General features: G+C 44.3%; 2 protein-coding genes across 49 annotated transcripts in view; both read right to left on the reverse strand.

Moving 5' to 3' along the window:
* LOC118377367 (mitogen-activated protein kinase kinase kinase 3-like) overlaps positions 1-15,089 on the reverse strand; it is a 26,789-nt gene extending 11,700 nt beyond the window's left edge. The window contains exons 1-11 of the mRNA XM_052519249.1: positions 13,484-15,089; positions 9,346-9,445; positions 8,560-8,696; positions 8,358-8,398; positions 7,663-7,762; positions 7,342-7,455; positions 7,058-7,196; positions 5,930-6,060; positions 5,765-5,838; positions 2,217-2,290; positions 1-44 (exon numbers count right to left, since the gene is read on the reverse strand). The exon at positions 1-44 is cut by the window's left edge and continues 52 nt beyond it. Coding sequence (XP_052375209.1) covers positions 1-44; positions 2,217-2,290; positions 5,765-5,838; positions 5,930-6,060; positions 7,058-7,196; positions 7,342-7,455; positions 7,663-7,762; positions 8,358-8,398; positions 8,560-8,696; positions 9,346-9,349 — 858 coding nt within the window. The 5' untranslated portion in view covers positions 9,350-9,445; positions 13,484-15,089. The remainder of the gene's footprint in view (positions 45-2,216; positions 2,291-5,764; positions 5,839-5,929; positions 6,061-7,057; positions 7,197-7,341; positions 7,456-7,662; positions 7,763-8,357; positions 8,399-8,559; positions 8,697-9,345; positions 9,446-13,483) is intronic.
* On the reverse strand, positions 2,288-5,758 carry LOC127930080 (octapeptide-repeat protein T2-like). 48 transcript variants are annotated; one of them, XM_052519246.1, is made up of 5 exons: positions 5,411-5,758; positions 5,255-5,332; positions 4,943-5,137; positions 4,865-4,903; positions 2,288-4,825 (listed from the first exon to the last, which is right to left on the reverse strand). In XM_052519246.1, exons 1-5 carry the CDS (start codon positions 5,561-5,563, stop codon positions 4,463-4,465), a joined length of 828 nt encoding a protein of 275 aa, XP_052375206.1. In that variant the 5' UTR covers positions 5,564-5,758; the 3' UTR covers positions 2,288-4,462. The 48 variants fall into 48 exon arrangements, with proteins under 48 accessions (XP_052375206.1, XP_052375204.1, XP_052375190.1 ...); XM_052519244.1 differs by having other exon boundaries at positions 5,255-5,293; positions 5,372-5,758; XM_052519230.1 differs by having other exon boundaries at positions 4,943-5,176; positions 5,255-5,293; positions 5,372-5,758.
* Positions 15,090-15,267: the final 178 nt, after the last annotated feature.

A 15,267-nucleotide genomic window follows, 5' to 3' on the forward strand; every position in this document is an offset into this window, starting at 1 on the left:
CCCTCCCTTCCCCACCACCTTATCATACACATGGTTCTCCCGGTCTGAGAGGGAGGAAGGAGTAAAGAGAACGAGAGAGAGGGTGAAGGTTAGACTACAACAGGATTCAGACTCAGCTCAGTCATACAGCATCCACGTGAGGCTCTGCTGGCTCTCTTTTCACGTGAGGCTCTGCTGGCTCTCTTTTCACGTGAGGCTCTGCTGGCTCTCTTTTCACGTGAGGCTCTGCTGGCTCTCTTTTCACGTGAGGCTCTGCTGGCTCTCTTTTCACGTGAGGCTCTGCTGGCTCTCTTTTCACGTGAGGCTCTGCTGGCTCTCTTTCACGTGAGGCTCTGCTGGCTCTCTTTTCACGTGAGGCTCTGCTGGCTCTCTTTTCACGTGAGGCTCTGCTGGCTCTCTTTTCACGTGAGGCTCTGCTGGCTCTCTTTTCACGTGAGGCTCTGCTGGCTCTCTTTTCACGTGAGGCTCTGCTTTCTCTCTTTTCACGTGAGGCTCTGCTGGCTCTCTTTTCACGTGAGGCTCTGCTGGCTCTCTTTCACGTGAGGCTCTGCTGGCTCTCTTTCACGTGAGGCTCTGCTGGCTCTCTTTCACGTGAGGCTCTGCTGGCTCTCTTTTCACGTGAGGCTCTGCTGGCTCTCTTTCACGTGAGGCTCTGCTGGCTCTCTTTCACGTGAGGCTCTGCTGGCTCTCTTTTCACGTGAGGCTCTGCTGGCTCTCTTTCACGTGAGGCTCTGCTGGCTCTCTTTTCACGTGAGGCTCTGCTGGCTCTCTTTCACGTGAGGCTCTGCTGGCTCTCTTTCACGTGAGGCTCTGCTGGCTCTCTTTCACGTGAGGCTCTGCTGGCTCTCTTTCACGTGAGGCTCTGCTGGCTCTCTTTTTCACGTGAGGCTCTGCTGGCTCTCTTCACGTGAGGCTCTGCTGGCTCTCTTTTCACGTGAGGCTCTGCTGGCTCTCTTTTCACGTGAGGCTCTGCTGGCTCTCTTTTCACGTGAGGCTCTGCTGGCTCTCTTTTCACGTGAGGCTCTGCTGGCTCTCTTTTCACGTGAGGCTCTGCTGGCTCTCTTTTCACGTGAGGCTCTGCTGGCTCTCTTTTCACGTGAGGCTCTGCTGGCTCTCTTTTCACGTGAGGCTCTGCTGGCTCTCTTTCTCTGCTGGCTCTCTTTCACGTGAGGCTCTGCTGGCTCTCTTTTCACGTGAGGCTCTGCTGGCTCTCTTTTCACGTGAGGCTCTGCTGGCTCTCTTTTCACGTGAGGCTCTGCTGGCTCTCTTTTCACGTGAGGCTCTGCTGGCTCTCTTTTCACGTGAGGCTCTGCAACTACATTGTTGAATTGTTGCTAGGAGCTGAATTGTGGTTTAGGCCTGTTGCTAAGGGGCTTGAGAGCGGCTCTCTTGCCAGCACTGTAAAAGGGTTACCATGAATTTGACAGTAGCTTACAGGAAGCTTGGATGCAAGTAAAATTCTGTATTTCATATTACCGTACACCTGATGTAATATGAATACAGTATCAAAGCAAGTACTGTGTAATGACACAAAGTAAAATATCATAAAACTGACTGTATTATACTGTAAAAAACTAAATGCTACCGTAATCGGAATGAATGAATGAATATGTGGATGACTGTATTTTACTGTAATTACATGGGATTGGTGCAAGCAGGTTGGCTGCTAAGTGTTTACACATTACAGCACATTAATTCATATTTGGTGCTTTATATCACTTGCACTTCTAGAGGCCTTTAACGAAGGCTTCCAAACTGGCCGCGACTTCAGGTCAAAACAGACCAAAAGGACATGGCAAAATGTCAACCATTTGCTGCCACTCCAATCTGCCCTAATACATTTTTTATTGATAGGCCACTTTAACCACATAAGAGTAAAATTGGTACAGCATTCTCACTCACGGGTGCAACAAATATAGCCTCTTACAAGGCATGCCTCAAAATATAGTAATAAGCCCGAGACAACAATACCATGCACCCACTAGTGGTCATAGGGTTTTTGGCGCTCTAAAGATACAGTACAGTACTGTATTTGTGAGGTGGAATTACAGTACCATTCGAAATACAGCAATTTCTCCATAATTTACAGTAAGCTACAGTAAAACTTCCAATGTTTTTTTACTGTTGATAATACCTCAAATTACTGTATAAATTACAGTTTTCCGTGAGGATCTATATCTTATGTAGTGATATCAGGATTCCTCCTGGGCACCCACCTGAGACGTTCTCCTGCTGCCGGTTATCAGGGTAGCTCTTGGCTCGATGCATGCGTGACTTCCTCAGGGAGGGGCTGGGAGGAAGGACAAATAAAGAGAGAGTGAGAGGTGCTGATCACTTCCTCAAAATACATACACTGTCTTTATAACCAAAGTCAAGTATTGTGTACAAGTATTGTGTACGTGTATTGTGTACGTGTATTGTGTACGTGTATTGTGTACGTGTATTGTGTACGTGTATTGTGTACGTGTATTGTGTACGTGTATTGTGTACGTGTATTGTGTACGTGTATTGTGTACGTGTATTGTGTACGTGTATTGTGTACGTGTATTGTGTACGTGTATTGTGTACGTGTGAGGTAGAATCAGGGGTAAAAGTAGATTCCATTTCTTACGGGATCGCGCACACACTTTTTTTTATATGTGTAATTATATAATTAATAATTACATATAATTACATATAGAATCCTTATTAATTTCAAATATGATCTCTGTGGGCCTAGTAAAGATTTGTCTTATCACTTTTAACATGTTATACCTGTTTTTGTTTATTAAATAATTATCCCCAATTGGTAGTTACAGTCTTGTCCCATCACTGCCCGACGAACTTGGAAAAAGCGAAGGTCGAAACAAGACCCTGCCTAACCACACTGCTTCTTGACACAGTGCTCGCTTAACCCGGAAGAGGAAACACTGTCCAGCTGGCGACCAAAGTCAGCTTTCAGGGGTCCAATGTCAGCTTGAAGGCACTCGACCCGCAAGGAGTTACTAGAATGCAATGGGACAAGGAAATACCGGCTGGCCAAACCCTCTGCTAACCCAGACGACGAAAGGCCATTTGTGCACCACCTCATGGGTCTCCCAGTCACTGCCAGCTGTGACACAGCCTGGGATCAAACCCGGGTCTGTGACACCTCAAGCTCTGCAATGCAGTGCCTTAGACCACTGCGCCACTCGGGAGGACCATGTTAGATCTGTTAACATAGGCAGCACATGGGTTTCAAGTTTGGGGAAGCTAATTTTCACCATAAAAATGTACCTTTATAAGAAAGCATTCCATCCATCCTCACATTTGCAGACTTATTAAAGATATCCTACTATTCCTAATGTGATGATTAGATTGGATAGTCATAATTTAAGCTAATAATATAAAAATAAATGTTCATAAAAAATACTTGAATGCAGTACGTTATGGATAGAGTAAGCCTAGACTCTAGGCTATATCAGATACACTTCTCCCCCTTTCCAACCATAGGAAAATGTTGGCCTTTCATGCATTTCTACGACACTTTTTATGACTGGTGACATTAGCAGAATATTTTTTTATACAACAAAAATTACAGGGTAATTTAAACAACGTTGTCTCATCCATATAATGGGCCTACGAAAAGGGGAAACATAAAATACAATATAGTACATCTAACCTGGAGGAGGAAATTATTGTCCAAAAACAAACAAAAGTGGCACCGACCCAATGATAAAGTGAATATGCAGACTGACCAGGGATATGGGCGATGTTCTCCACTGGTCCACTGGTGCCAATAAGAGCAGCAGGTAGCCTAGTGGTTAGAGCGTTGGGCCAGCAACTGAAAGAATGGTGGATGGAATCCTCGAGCTGACAATCTGTTGTTCGGCCCCTGAACAAGGCAGTTAACCCACTGTCCATAGGCTGTCATTGTAAATAGGAACTGGTTCTTAACCTCTTGAGACGAGGGGGCAGTGTTTGGATGAAAAACGTACCCAAATGAAACTGCCTATTTCTCAGGCCCAGAAGCTAGAATATGCATATAATTGGCAGATTAGGATAGAAAACACTCTAAATGAACTGACCTGCCTGCTAAAAAAAGATAGGCTACTGTTTGCTCAATCTCTTCACAGATATAGCCATTTGTTTTTCAACAAAAACATTTTTTTTAATTATCGTCTGCCTGGGTCTCTCTGCTTTTCACTGACAGTTGCAACTCAAATGTGGCATTTGCCACATGCTGCCCAAATTGCGGGCCCTTCCAACTGTAGGCTATACAAAACAAAAAGAAGCTAATGATTCTCTGTGGCCAAATCGTGCTTTCTGGTGTAGTAGCCTATTTTTATGATTTGATTTATTTCTGTATAGACAGGAGTAAGGCTAATTAGGTGATATAATTTTGGCAATTTATTTCAAATTTACTTCAGTGAAAGCTTCCCCTAGCCTTATGGACACACCGCCTATGCCTTTTAATGTGGTATAAACACAACCAGTCATGTTTTCATCTGATTGTCAAACAAATAATCACTTCAAAAAAGCAGTCCTGTAGACTAACAGTACACGTTCGTCCACTCACAAAATAATTCCAGCATCCAAATCCCAACAGTGCACTGATGAATGGAAAGAGACATCTGTTACAAAACACCCACATGTATTCTAATGGCATTGTCATTAGGCCTAAACTTGTAGCCTGAATTGATACACCCACTGTTAGTCGCGCGCCTCGGTCTTGGCCTCTCATCTCCACCTTGTCCACCGTGTTTCGTTCTCGGCCTCTCATCTCCACCTTGTCCACCGTGTTTCGTTCTCGGCCTCTCATCTCCACCTTGTCCACCGTGTTTCGTTCTTGGCCTCTCATCTCCACCTTGTCCACCGTGTTTCGTTCTCACCCTCTCATCTCCACCTTGTCCACCGTGTTTCGTTCTTGGCCTCTCATCTCCACCTTGTCCACCGTGTTTCGTTCTCACCCTCTCATCTCCACCTTGTCCACCGTGTTTCGTTCTTGGCCTCTCATCTCCACCTTGTCCACCGTGTTTCGTTCTCGGCCTCTCATCTTCACCTTGTCCACCGTGTTTCGTTCTCGGCCTCTCATCTTCACCTTGTCCACCGTGTTTTGTTCTCGGCCTCTCATCTCCACCTTGTCCACCGTGTTTCGTTCTTGGCCTCTCATCTCCACCTTGTCCACCGTGTTTCGTTCTCGGCCTCTCATCTTCACCTTGTCCACCGTGTTTCGTTCTCGGCCTCTCATCTTCACCTTGTCCACCGTGTTTTGTTCTCGGCCTCTCATCTCCACCTTGTCCACCGTGTTTCGTTCTTGGCCTCTCATCTCCACCTTGTCCACCGTGTTTCGTTCTTGGCCTCTCATCTCCACCTTGTCCACCGTGTTTTGTTCTCGGCCTCTCATCTCCACCTTGTCCACCGTGTTTCGTTCTCGGCCTCTCATCTCCACCTTGTCCACCGTGTTTCGTTCTCGGCCTCTCATCTTCACCTTGTCCACCGTGTTTCGTTCTCGGCCTCTCATCTCCAAGGCATGTAAGTGTTCTCCTCGAACCACAACACAATTTGAGGCGTATACCACCCGGTTTAAAGTCAATTCACTCATTTTTCATGTAGCTGACATTAGGTCATGTTAAATAATGCCATAATAGCCAATAGTTTTCTTGCCATTTTGTGTTAATAGTGATAGGCTCATGTTTTACCAGTACGGAGTACCCCCACTACTTATTTTGCCGGGACGCCGTGCCAGACCGTCCTGGCTTACTTTCACCCCGGGGTAGAATGTGGGGTAGAGTCCTGCACTCACCTGTCTGAGCTACTGTCCAGCGACTGGCAGCTTCCTGAGACAGAGTTCTCTGCACTGCTCCAGGGGTCCAGGACCTAGGGAGAGGAGACACAATATTAGCCCTACGGTGTGTTTGTGTGTTTGTGTGTGTTCGCGCACTTGTTTGTGTACAGTGCAATGACTCACACACTGGTCGCTCTCTGGGATGAATTCTCCCTCACTGTTGATGCTGGTGTAGGAGCCCTGGCGGGCGATCCTCTGCTGCCGCTCTGGGACATAGCCTGGAGGGGGGGAGCTACGGCCTGTGTTCTGAGAGCCTGGGACGGGAGAGAGGAGGAGGAGGAGGAGGATAAGAAATAGGACTGTGACTTGGCCATATGACACTGTTCTAAACCAATGGAAATCAATACATGAGGTAATGGGATTCTGGTGTACCAAGATCAATGACAGGTAGCCTAGTGGTTAAATGTGTTTGGGCCAGTAACCGAAAGGTTGTGGGTTCGAATCCCTGAGCAGACTAGGTGAAAAATCTGTCAATGTGCCCTTGAGCAAGGAACTTAATCCTAATTGCTTTGGATAAGAGCATCTGCTAAATGAAAAAAATAGATACACAAAAAAAAGTTAAACAATGGATTATGTGAGAGAAAAGAAGATACGTCCCAAACACTGATAACAGATATGATCTCTCTCTCTCTCTCTCTCTCTCTCTCTCTGTGTCTCTCTCTCTCTCTAACAAAATAATGAAATGAGGGGGAAAAATATCTAAATGATTAATAATGTGATTGTTTGAAATGTAACTCTGCCTTAGGTGGTGGATCTGCAGAGAATTTAGGATTTGTACAGTTTCCCTCACGCAGCACTAATTTCAACTCTCTCCCAAAAAAGCCAGTGTTTCTAAAACCAGGACCTTGGCCAGCCATGCTAATAGTGTCTCTAAATCTGATTGGCTTGTGGCCAGCAGGCCATTGTAGAGTAGCCAGTGATGGTTGACAGGAAGAGGAAGAGGACCTACTGCTAAGAGGGGAAGCCAGAGAAATAACAGCAGCTAGAGAGAGTGGGGGGGTAGAGAGAGAGTGGGGGATAGAGAGAGAGCGACAAAGAGAAAGCTAGCAAAATAAATGAGTTAAGCAATACATGACAAACACCAAACCAGATAATATACAACATTACTGTCTCTCCATATTGAGAGATACCACTTACCTTTCTATTGTAAAACAAAGTTATAGTGAGAGAAATGGAGAAAGAGGATGTTGAAAGCAAAGGCAGAAGAATAGAGGAAGCAGCTATGAGTTGAATCTGCTTGTTCATACTCACTGGTGGAGAGATGGCGCCCCCTGGGCTCGGAGGGCTGGTACACCGTGCTGACATCACCCGTGGACTGGGAGGCTTTGATCCTCACCTGCTTACTCACCGTGTGGTGGGAAGAGGGAGAGGGAGAGGGGGATGGGGAGGCCTAGGGGTGGGATGAGAGGGGTGTGGTCAGTGTCCACATATAGACTGTACACACTACCCCATTACATATGATTTTAATAACATCTTATTGATTAATATGTGTTTATTTCTGTATGTCTGTGTATTTATGTGTGTGTGTGTAGTACATTGCACTGCTCCTGCGTCAGCAGCAAGATCTTGATGCTCTTAATCTTGGAGCTGCGGTCCAGCAGGTCAATGGCTTTGTCCAGGTCGTCCTGACCACGCAGAGGGATGGACAGCTGGACACACAGCACACAGAGATGACTCAACCAAAACACAGAGACACTAAGGGAGGATCTCCATTAAACATGCATCTTAGTACTTAGGACTAAATGTCCAGGAGACTGGCCGTAAAAGTTACCTACATCAAGTGGGTTGCTTTGAGGGTCAGTGTTTGTGTGTGTATGCATTGTGTTGGTGTTTGTCTGAGAGAGTGTTAGCTGTACCTCATTGTTCATATAGTGCAAGTCTAGCTGTTGGCCAAAGACAGTCTTGACCTTCTGCTGGATTTCTTCAAACTGCACAGGCCTTCCAAACATCAGTATCCTACACAAATAAAAAGACGTAGACAAACAGTGGGTAAGATGGACAGACAAACAGTGGGTAAGATGGACAGACAAACAGTGGGTAAGATGGACAGACAAACAGTGGGTAAGATGGACAGACAAACAGTGGGTAAGATGGACAGACAAACAGTGGGTAAGATGGACAGACAAACAGTGGGTAAGATGGACAGACAAACAGTGGGTAAGATGGACAGACAAACAGTGGGTAAGATGGACAGACAAACAGTGGGTAAGATGGACAGACAAACAGACAGAAGGATAAAAAGTGTTTCGGTCTAGAAACTATATCCTCTTTAGATCTGCAACACAAGCGTGCACACACACTTTTACAAACATATTCCAGTGTGTGCAGATTCCTCTAAGCACACCTAACATAGCTGTGGTTTCTGCTGGCTGCCACAGATAAACCACAGTCCTTTCCCTTTCCATTCTCTGCTTCACATACCATTCTGACTGGAGATCTGGAGTGCATTTGAGATGAGCTGACCATGCTCTTCTCATAGACAAAGACGTGATAAAACAAGCACACACACACACACAAAGATACACATCCAAAAACAAGAAAACCCACTCACCTCCTCTCTCCACTGAACTCAAACTTTATTCTGACATCGTCCTGAGGGAGTAAACAAGAAGCCCCGTCAAGAGGGTTCATGGGAGATTACAGGGTCATGATGGGGTCATGAAGGGAAACAATATGTCATGTGGAGATGATGATGACATGCCTGTCTGAGGAGAGTGTGTGTTGTTGACTGAGTGGGGTGGTAGATGGTTTACCTGTCTCTTAGCAGGGGCAGGGGCAGGGTTGGGCAGAGTCTTGGGTTTCCCTGTGTCATAAGAGGGCCCAGGCTGGCGCCTCGTCATCTGGAGGGCCACTAGGTCCTTCATTATGGAGTGGAGAGCCTGACGCTCATCTGTAGGGGAGAACGGTTTGTGGAAACACACATTTACCATGAGATCAAATTGAAGTGTAATTGTGTGGTTGTGTGTGCACGTGCACATATAGCCATATAAATCCCACTTCTAGATGTGTACACGGAAAATGTGTGTTTTTATATAAACCCACATTGAGAGTGTTTGGCTAGCGACAGGGTAATGGAGCCAGTGAGAGGACAGACTGCAGTGTTTTTGATATTTCTATTCCCATGTTTGATCTCTGAGTGATCTCTGCATTGGATGTGTTAGCTCACGAAGGGAAATATTCCCCTAGTGTAGTTTGGACAGACATCACACAGCAATAGGGCAGGAGAGAGAACCAGAGCCCCATCTCCATAACACTGAAAATCAATCCTTCACCTGCCGGCCCGGCCAGCGTCTGGAAAATCAGCTCAGCTCAACTCACACAGGCCCGGGGCTGGGGAATAGTGTGTGTGTGTGTGTGTGTGTGTGTGTGTGTGTGTGTGTGTGTGTGTGTGTGTGTGTGTGTGTGTGTGTGTGTGTGTGTGTGTGTGTGTGTGTGTGTGTGTGTGTGTTCATCTGAGTGTACATTTATGACATGTGTAACAATATTTTGAGGGTTTCAAGTGTGTTCCAACATCATCATAATCAACACAAGGAACTCACTCATTTTGGCGATGTGTGTGTGAGCACTGTCTAAGCCAACCACCTTCAGAGATCTTCAGATCTTCAGACTCCTCACTCTGCAGTGCCACCCATCAACATCCTGCAGGGAATGCACCAATATGTTAACATGAGGAATATATTTCAGAACCTAAGCTGCAGTTGTCATCAAATTCACAAGTCATCATCATATTCATCATCTTTATGTTCAACGTATTTCGTAGCACTGGCAATAGATTATCTTTTAGTGTGAAGTGTACGACATCATCCGTCCTTAAAAAAAATTCTGTTTATCTTTGATATAAACATACTAAATGGATTGTATTTAAAGATAGGGTGCATGGAGAATGAATATAAGAAAATGTCATTTCTGAAGTACCATCCATTTCTCAAGGAAAGCATGGAACATAAACTTAATTTACTTTTCTGGGATGAGGCCTGGCCAATCAGGAAAGTTTAATTTAAAAAGCACTGGAGTGTGTGTGTGTGTGTGTGTGTGTGTGTGTGTGTGTGTGTGTGTGTGTGTGTGTGTGTGTGTGTGTGTGTGTGTGTGTGTGTGTGTGTGTGTGTGTGTGTGTGTGTGTGACAGAGAGAAAGTTTGCACATGAGAAAAAGTGAGAGTTGTAAAAGCTCTGAAACTTGAGCTCCACTGGCACTGACAGATTTGGCACGAAGCACATGAAAAAGTTTTACTGTGAATATTCTGACAGCTTTAAACTTCTCCGACTGCATATGAGCCATAAAACAGTCACTCAACCACGTCATAACTCCACTGTTAATGTTAAGAGGGCAATATTCTCTTTAAAAGGATGACAGAGTTGTGCCAGGTATACATTTTTCCCTGATTTACTATTACCCCCCGACAAGGTAGAGTATTAAGTATAGTGTATCCAAGAAGACAACAGCATTAGACACTCTCGTATGTCCTTTAGCGGAGTAGATTGCCATATCTATGACAAAGAAACCCTGGAATTCGAAAAACACTGACACAACTATAAGACTATAATTCAGCAGAGATTAGTGTGCTTGGAAAATGTGTGCTTTCTTTGGTAAGTGAAAGGGTATTTTAGTATTCTCTTTACCTAAAGTGGACCAGACACATATATGGGCCTTACACTACAGTAACAATCAGCACAAGACTATTGGTCTTATTACACTGTATCAACTTAGTACATACAAAAAGATACTGAGGACTCGCCAATATATTTAGCTATGCTAGTTATTACTTGATAGTTTTGTTACTTCGTTTTATTACACGTACTGGATTCATCATCAGAGAATACTGCCTATGTAAGGTAAAGTGTTGCCCAAGGCACTGCTGTTCCTTTTTTTATAAGGTCAGCCCCTCAATCTTCTCTGATCAATATCGTTCTATTATTGATTCAAATAGAGCCGGTCGGGAGAGGAACCCAATCCAGAAGGCACTAGTGTCAACACAGCGGATATCACCAGTCACCTCCCAATGACCTGAGCGTGCCTGGCCACTTTGCCCAGGGGGGTTAGCACACTGTAACTCAACTCTAAGTTCATATAAATTCAGAGAAACACATTGGACTCTAAGGTGAGTGAAATATATTAACCGAATGAAATGTATTATTATTAGAATCTTAGAGGACTGACGTTGAAATGGAATGAAACAGGTGTGCTGCTCATTGAGCATTCTTGTAAAGAATGCACTACTGCACATGTGCCAAATGTCAACCCTGCCCCTGCCTCATAAACAACAGGAAAGAGAGGAGGATGAAGATGGGAGGTGAGTGGCTGAGGAGGTAGAGTGGCATGATGAAGAGGGGTGGAAGTATAAACGGGCAACAGCAGCAGCACCTGAACCGCTTCAGTGGCCCTTTGGAATTCTGGGTAATAATCACTAACTGGAATGCCAGGTATGTCTGTCTGGCCCCCTCGCCACACTCAGATTCTCCTCACCCAAGAGACAAACTAAATGTGTCTACCCTTTGTACCCCCAAACCAAAGGCCTGTACCATTGGCCCTCCCTCCTCCTATAAAAACATGGAGAGAAATCCCAGGGTCGCAGATAGCTTCAGGACACACCAACCAAACATCTTATCTATCTCTGTTATACATTGACTGGCCTCTCAGGTCCGTCGTTCTGCTCCCCCGCTCTCCTGATTTTAATTACCTTCACAGAGGAATGTGGGGAATTCAGCGAGGAGAGAGGCCGCACACTGCCAGCCCAGTCAGCTGTGCCCCCTTTATTTTACTTGCATGGCATTTCCAGGACTCACCGGATTTACATAGCTTTTCCTCCCTCCCCTTCTCTCTGCCTGCTTTTAGGTGTTTAGTCTAAGGCTGTTTTTCCCAACCACAGCCCTTGCGCTGTCTCAGTGCCTTACATCCAAAAAACCCTGATCAGTCCCTGGCCTCACGTCTCTCCTTGCTTAACATGCTCAAGTGCTCTGGGTTGGTGTGACCTGCTATGTTCACAGCTGCACTGCAAGGCTTGAGTAAAAACTTGCCATAAAAGTTTGTAGTGCGGCCTAGTGGTGCAACTCAGAGTACCGTCTGCCAAGTTATTTGTACAACAAAAGAAAAATAAAGATCCAAAACAGCCTCCCAGCAGAGTTAGCTGGAGCCCCACTTATGGATTGACAACCACCTCCAGGAGTAATGGCAGAGAGGAAAGAGAGGAGGCAGAAGATCAAGGGAAAGTTCAGAATCGTATTATTGCACAATGCTTTGTCATTTCTCCATAACTTTATGCATCCACTCAGTTCCGTAGGGAGGTAAATTCCCTTGCAAAACGTTAGTTGGACAAAATTGCTTGCATAGAACTGTCCTGTACTGGTTCAGATGTAGGATCTTAATTTGATCACTCTTCTGTTGCTGAGAATTTTCCTGCACAGGAGGGAATGCAAACTTGCAGTGTATTTCAGTTTTAAAATGTCTTCTAAAGTTTGTAATTTCCACTTTGAAATGTCAGACTTGTTTTGCCCTAAGGAAAAATGTATCAACCACTACAGAAATGTCCATTAAAGGAGCAATATGCAGAAATTAAAATTTGAAAAGTTTGCCTAATTTCAGTTTATGTGGCAAAACAAGCAGTGTAATGTGTAGAGAATCATTGTACCATCTAAACCAGTGTGAAATACATTTTCAATAACCAGAAATATTGTATTTTCAGCTGTTTAAAGCTGGTGTGCGGCTATGGAACCATGACCTGTTCACCGGACATGCTACCTGTCCCAGACTTGCTGTTTTCAACTCTTTAGAGACAGCAGGAGCGGTAGAGATACTCTTAATGATCGGCTATGAAAAGCCAACTGGCATTTACTCCTGAGGTGCTGACTTGCTGCACCCTCGACAACTACTGTGATTATTATTATTTGACCATGCTGGTCATTTATGAACATTTTAACATCTTGGCCATGTTCTGTTATAATCTCCACCTGGCACAGCCAGAAGAGGACTGGCCACCCCACATAGCCTGGTTCCTCTCTAGGTTTCTTCCTAGGTTTTGGCCTTTCTAGGGAGTTTTTCCAAGCCACCGTTGCTTCTACACCTGCATTGCTTGTTGTTTGGGGTTTTAGGCTGGGGTTCTGTACAGCACTTTGAGATATCAGCTGATGTAAGGGATATATAAATACATTTGATTTTGATTTGATTTGTACAAAACCAAAAGTAAAAGAAGCAAAAACAAAACAAGAGAATGGGAAGCATAGAAATAGTGCACATAAAGCACATCTACCGCTTCTTAGACTTGTTGCTGCAGGGTAATTTTCCTACTGTAGCAAATTGGCTCAAATTAAGATCCTACATCTGTATCATTCTAAACTCCAGTTCTTGTGGGCCACAGTGTCTGCTGGTTTTCATCATTGCTTTTTTGGGAGTAATTCACTTCGACTTGGGGGACTGTCCAATTGATCAAGTAATATCATGGAGGAAGGAGAGAAACCAGAGGCTATGAGAATTACAGGTGATGTACAACTAGGCCTTAAGAGGCTTAAGGACACTTAACTATGCATTAATTTGATAAAAAATAAATTATATCACTTTGAGTGGAGCTTATTGAGTGTTGTCCTTTAGCCATATTCAGCATATAAGGGTGTGAGTGTTTCTATAGGTTGGATTCCTTTTGAAATTGTTCTGTGATGTGATGTGTTGAATATGCATGAGCTCTCACCTGTGTTGTTGCGCTGATGATTAACCTCTGTCTGGAAGATGAGAGCCGTTCCCTCTTGCGGGGGTTCTGGTTCAACTTCTAACTGGGTGCTCAGGAGAGATGCTGCAGCGTCAGTTTGAACGGTTATCTCCAGAGCATCATCCTCATCTTTGATCCCCAGTCTTTGTTGTTGATTCACTCGCACAACCACACCGCGATACAGAGGGATGAGGGCGCCATGGTGGGGTTGCCCCCAGGTGCGGGGGCACTAGTGCGCGCGCTGGTCCACGAAAGTTTGTTACGCACTAGCCAGTAAATATAAATTCTAATGAGCAGTAGGCCTAGAAAACACAATGTCGTCACATCGAGATCGTCACTGTACATGCGTATGTATACATTTGGATTCCTCTAATGCCAAATTAATTTAACATAAATATAGTCCAAAATCCGTTACATTAGACTGCGCTCAGAAAGTGACCAAAAAGAAAAGCGTCAACCTTCCGTCACCATTAAAACGTTCGACAACTTGCCCATATTTCCAAACTTTATCAAAAAAGAAAAACGTCCGATGGCATTTCATTGTGGAACCAGAAGCCCAATTTACAGGCTAGAATACAAAAAACGAACATAGGCCATCATAATTCTCTCAATTCAATAATCAATATTTCCCAGTGACATTTTGTCAGCATGGAACGGGTGAACTAACACAAAAGATGTAACAATAACCGTGTTGCCTTTATGAAATCCATTTGCAAAAGTGTAACAGTACACCAAAGGAAAAGGACGAAGCGATTTCCGTGATTTTGATGGCCTCTTTTCCTGCTAAATTTGCAGTTTTTTCCTTTTTGTTCTATGCCCCTTTTCTCTCCTAACTGTATTGTTCCATCTCTATACAGAATAATTATTATTAATCCATAAACTGCAAACAGGCACCAGACTTTTTACAACAAAGAAATCAGGTGAAAAAAATGTAATTCAACACAACATGGTGGAGATGGGAGATGAAAATTCAACTACGAAAGCAGGCTATTCTTTTCGGAATAATGGTGTAAAATTATAGGAGACGGATGCAACACATAGTTGACCACACACAATTAATACATTTGCATCGATAACAAGTTATGATTGGATGGTTTTATCGAGAAAATATATTGTGCGCATAACTGAACTTTTACCATCTCCGCGAAGCCCGATAAGCAGTGGAAGAACTCAACAAAAGTGGAAGAAACTGTGCTTTCTTTGTGCAATAGAAGTGATAAACATGCACCAACTGTTCAGAAGACTTGAGCGAAAGATATTCCATAAATTCAGGTCCTGATGCTCACCGTCATAAAGTAAAATGTATTTTTAATGCAACCAATTTCCTGACAGAAAAAACAATCCGTCACCGGAACCCCTATAGAACGCTTCTTACAAAACGAGAAAAAGGTGTATATTCCCAATGCTTTGTAGGCTTATGATTCAATATTCTGAATGCCGTGGTTGGTCATGGGCAAATGTGCATCATAATAACTCAGATTTGTGTTCCGTTTGGGTAAAGCATACAGTAACTAAAACGACTCCGTGCTTTTCTCGGGGGCGCGCTGTTCCTCTGTCGATTTCTTGCTCCTGGTAGCGCGCACAATATTAATGGCGCGCTCAAAACCAGACTTGCGACCATCCACACATACATTGATGACGTAAGCTGCATGAAAAGTAAAGGCCTAGAAATTTCACTTATGCGTTCTCCATCACAAAATAACTTTTTAGACAGAGCGCTGACAATAAATACCATGAGCAGATACCATTATGAAGACCAAATATCA

The sequence above is a fragment of the Oncorhynchus keta genome, chromosome 5, assembly GCF_023373465.1.
Source record: "Oncorhynchus keta strain PuntledgeMale-10-30-2019 chromosome 5, Oket_V2, whole genome shotgun sequence".
Classification (NCBI taxonomy): Eukaryota; Metazoa; Chordata; class Actinopteri; order Salmoniformes; family Salmonidae; genus Oncorhynchus; species Oncorhynchus keta.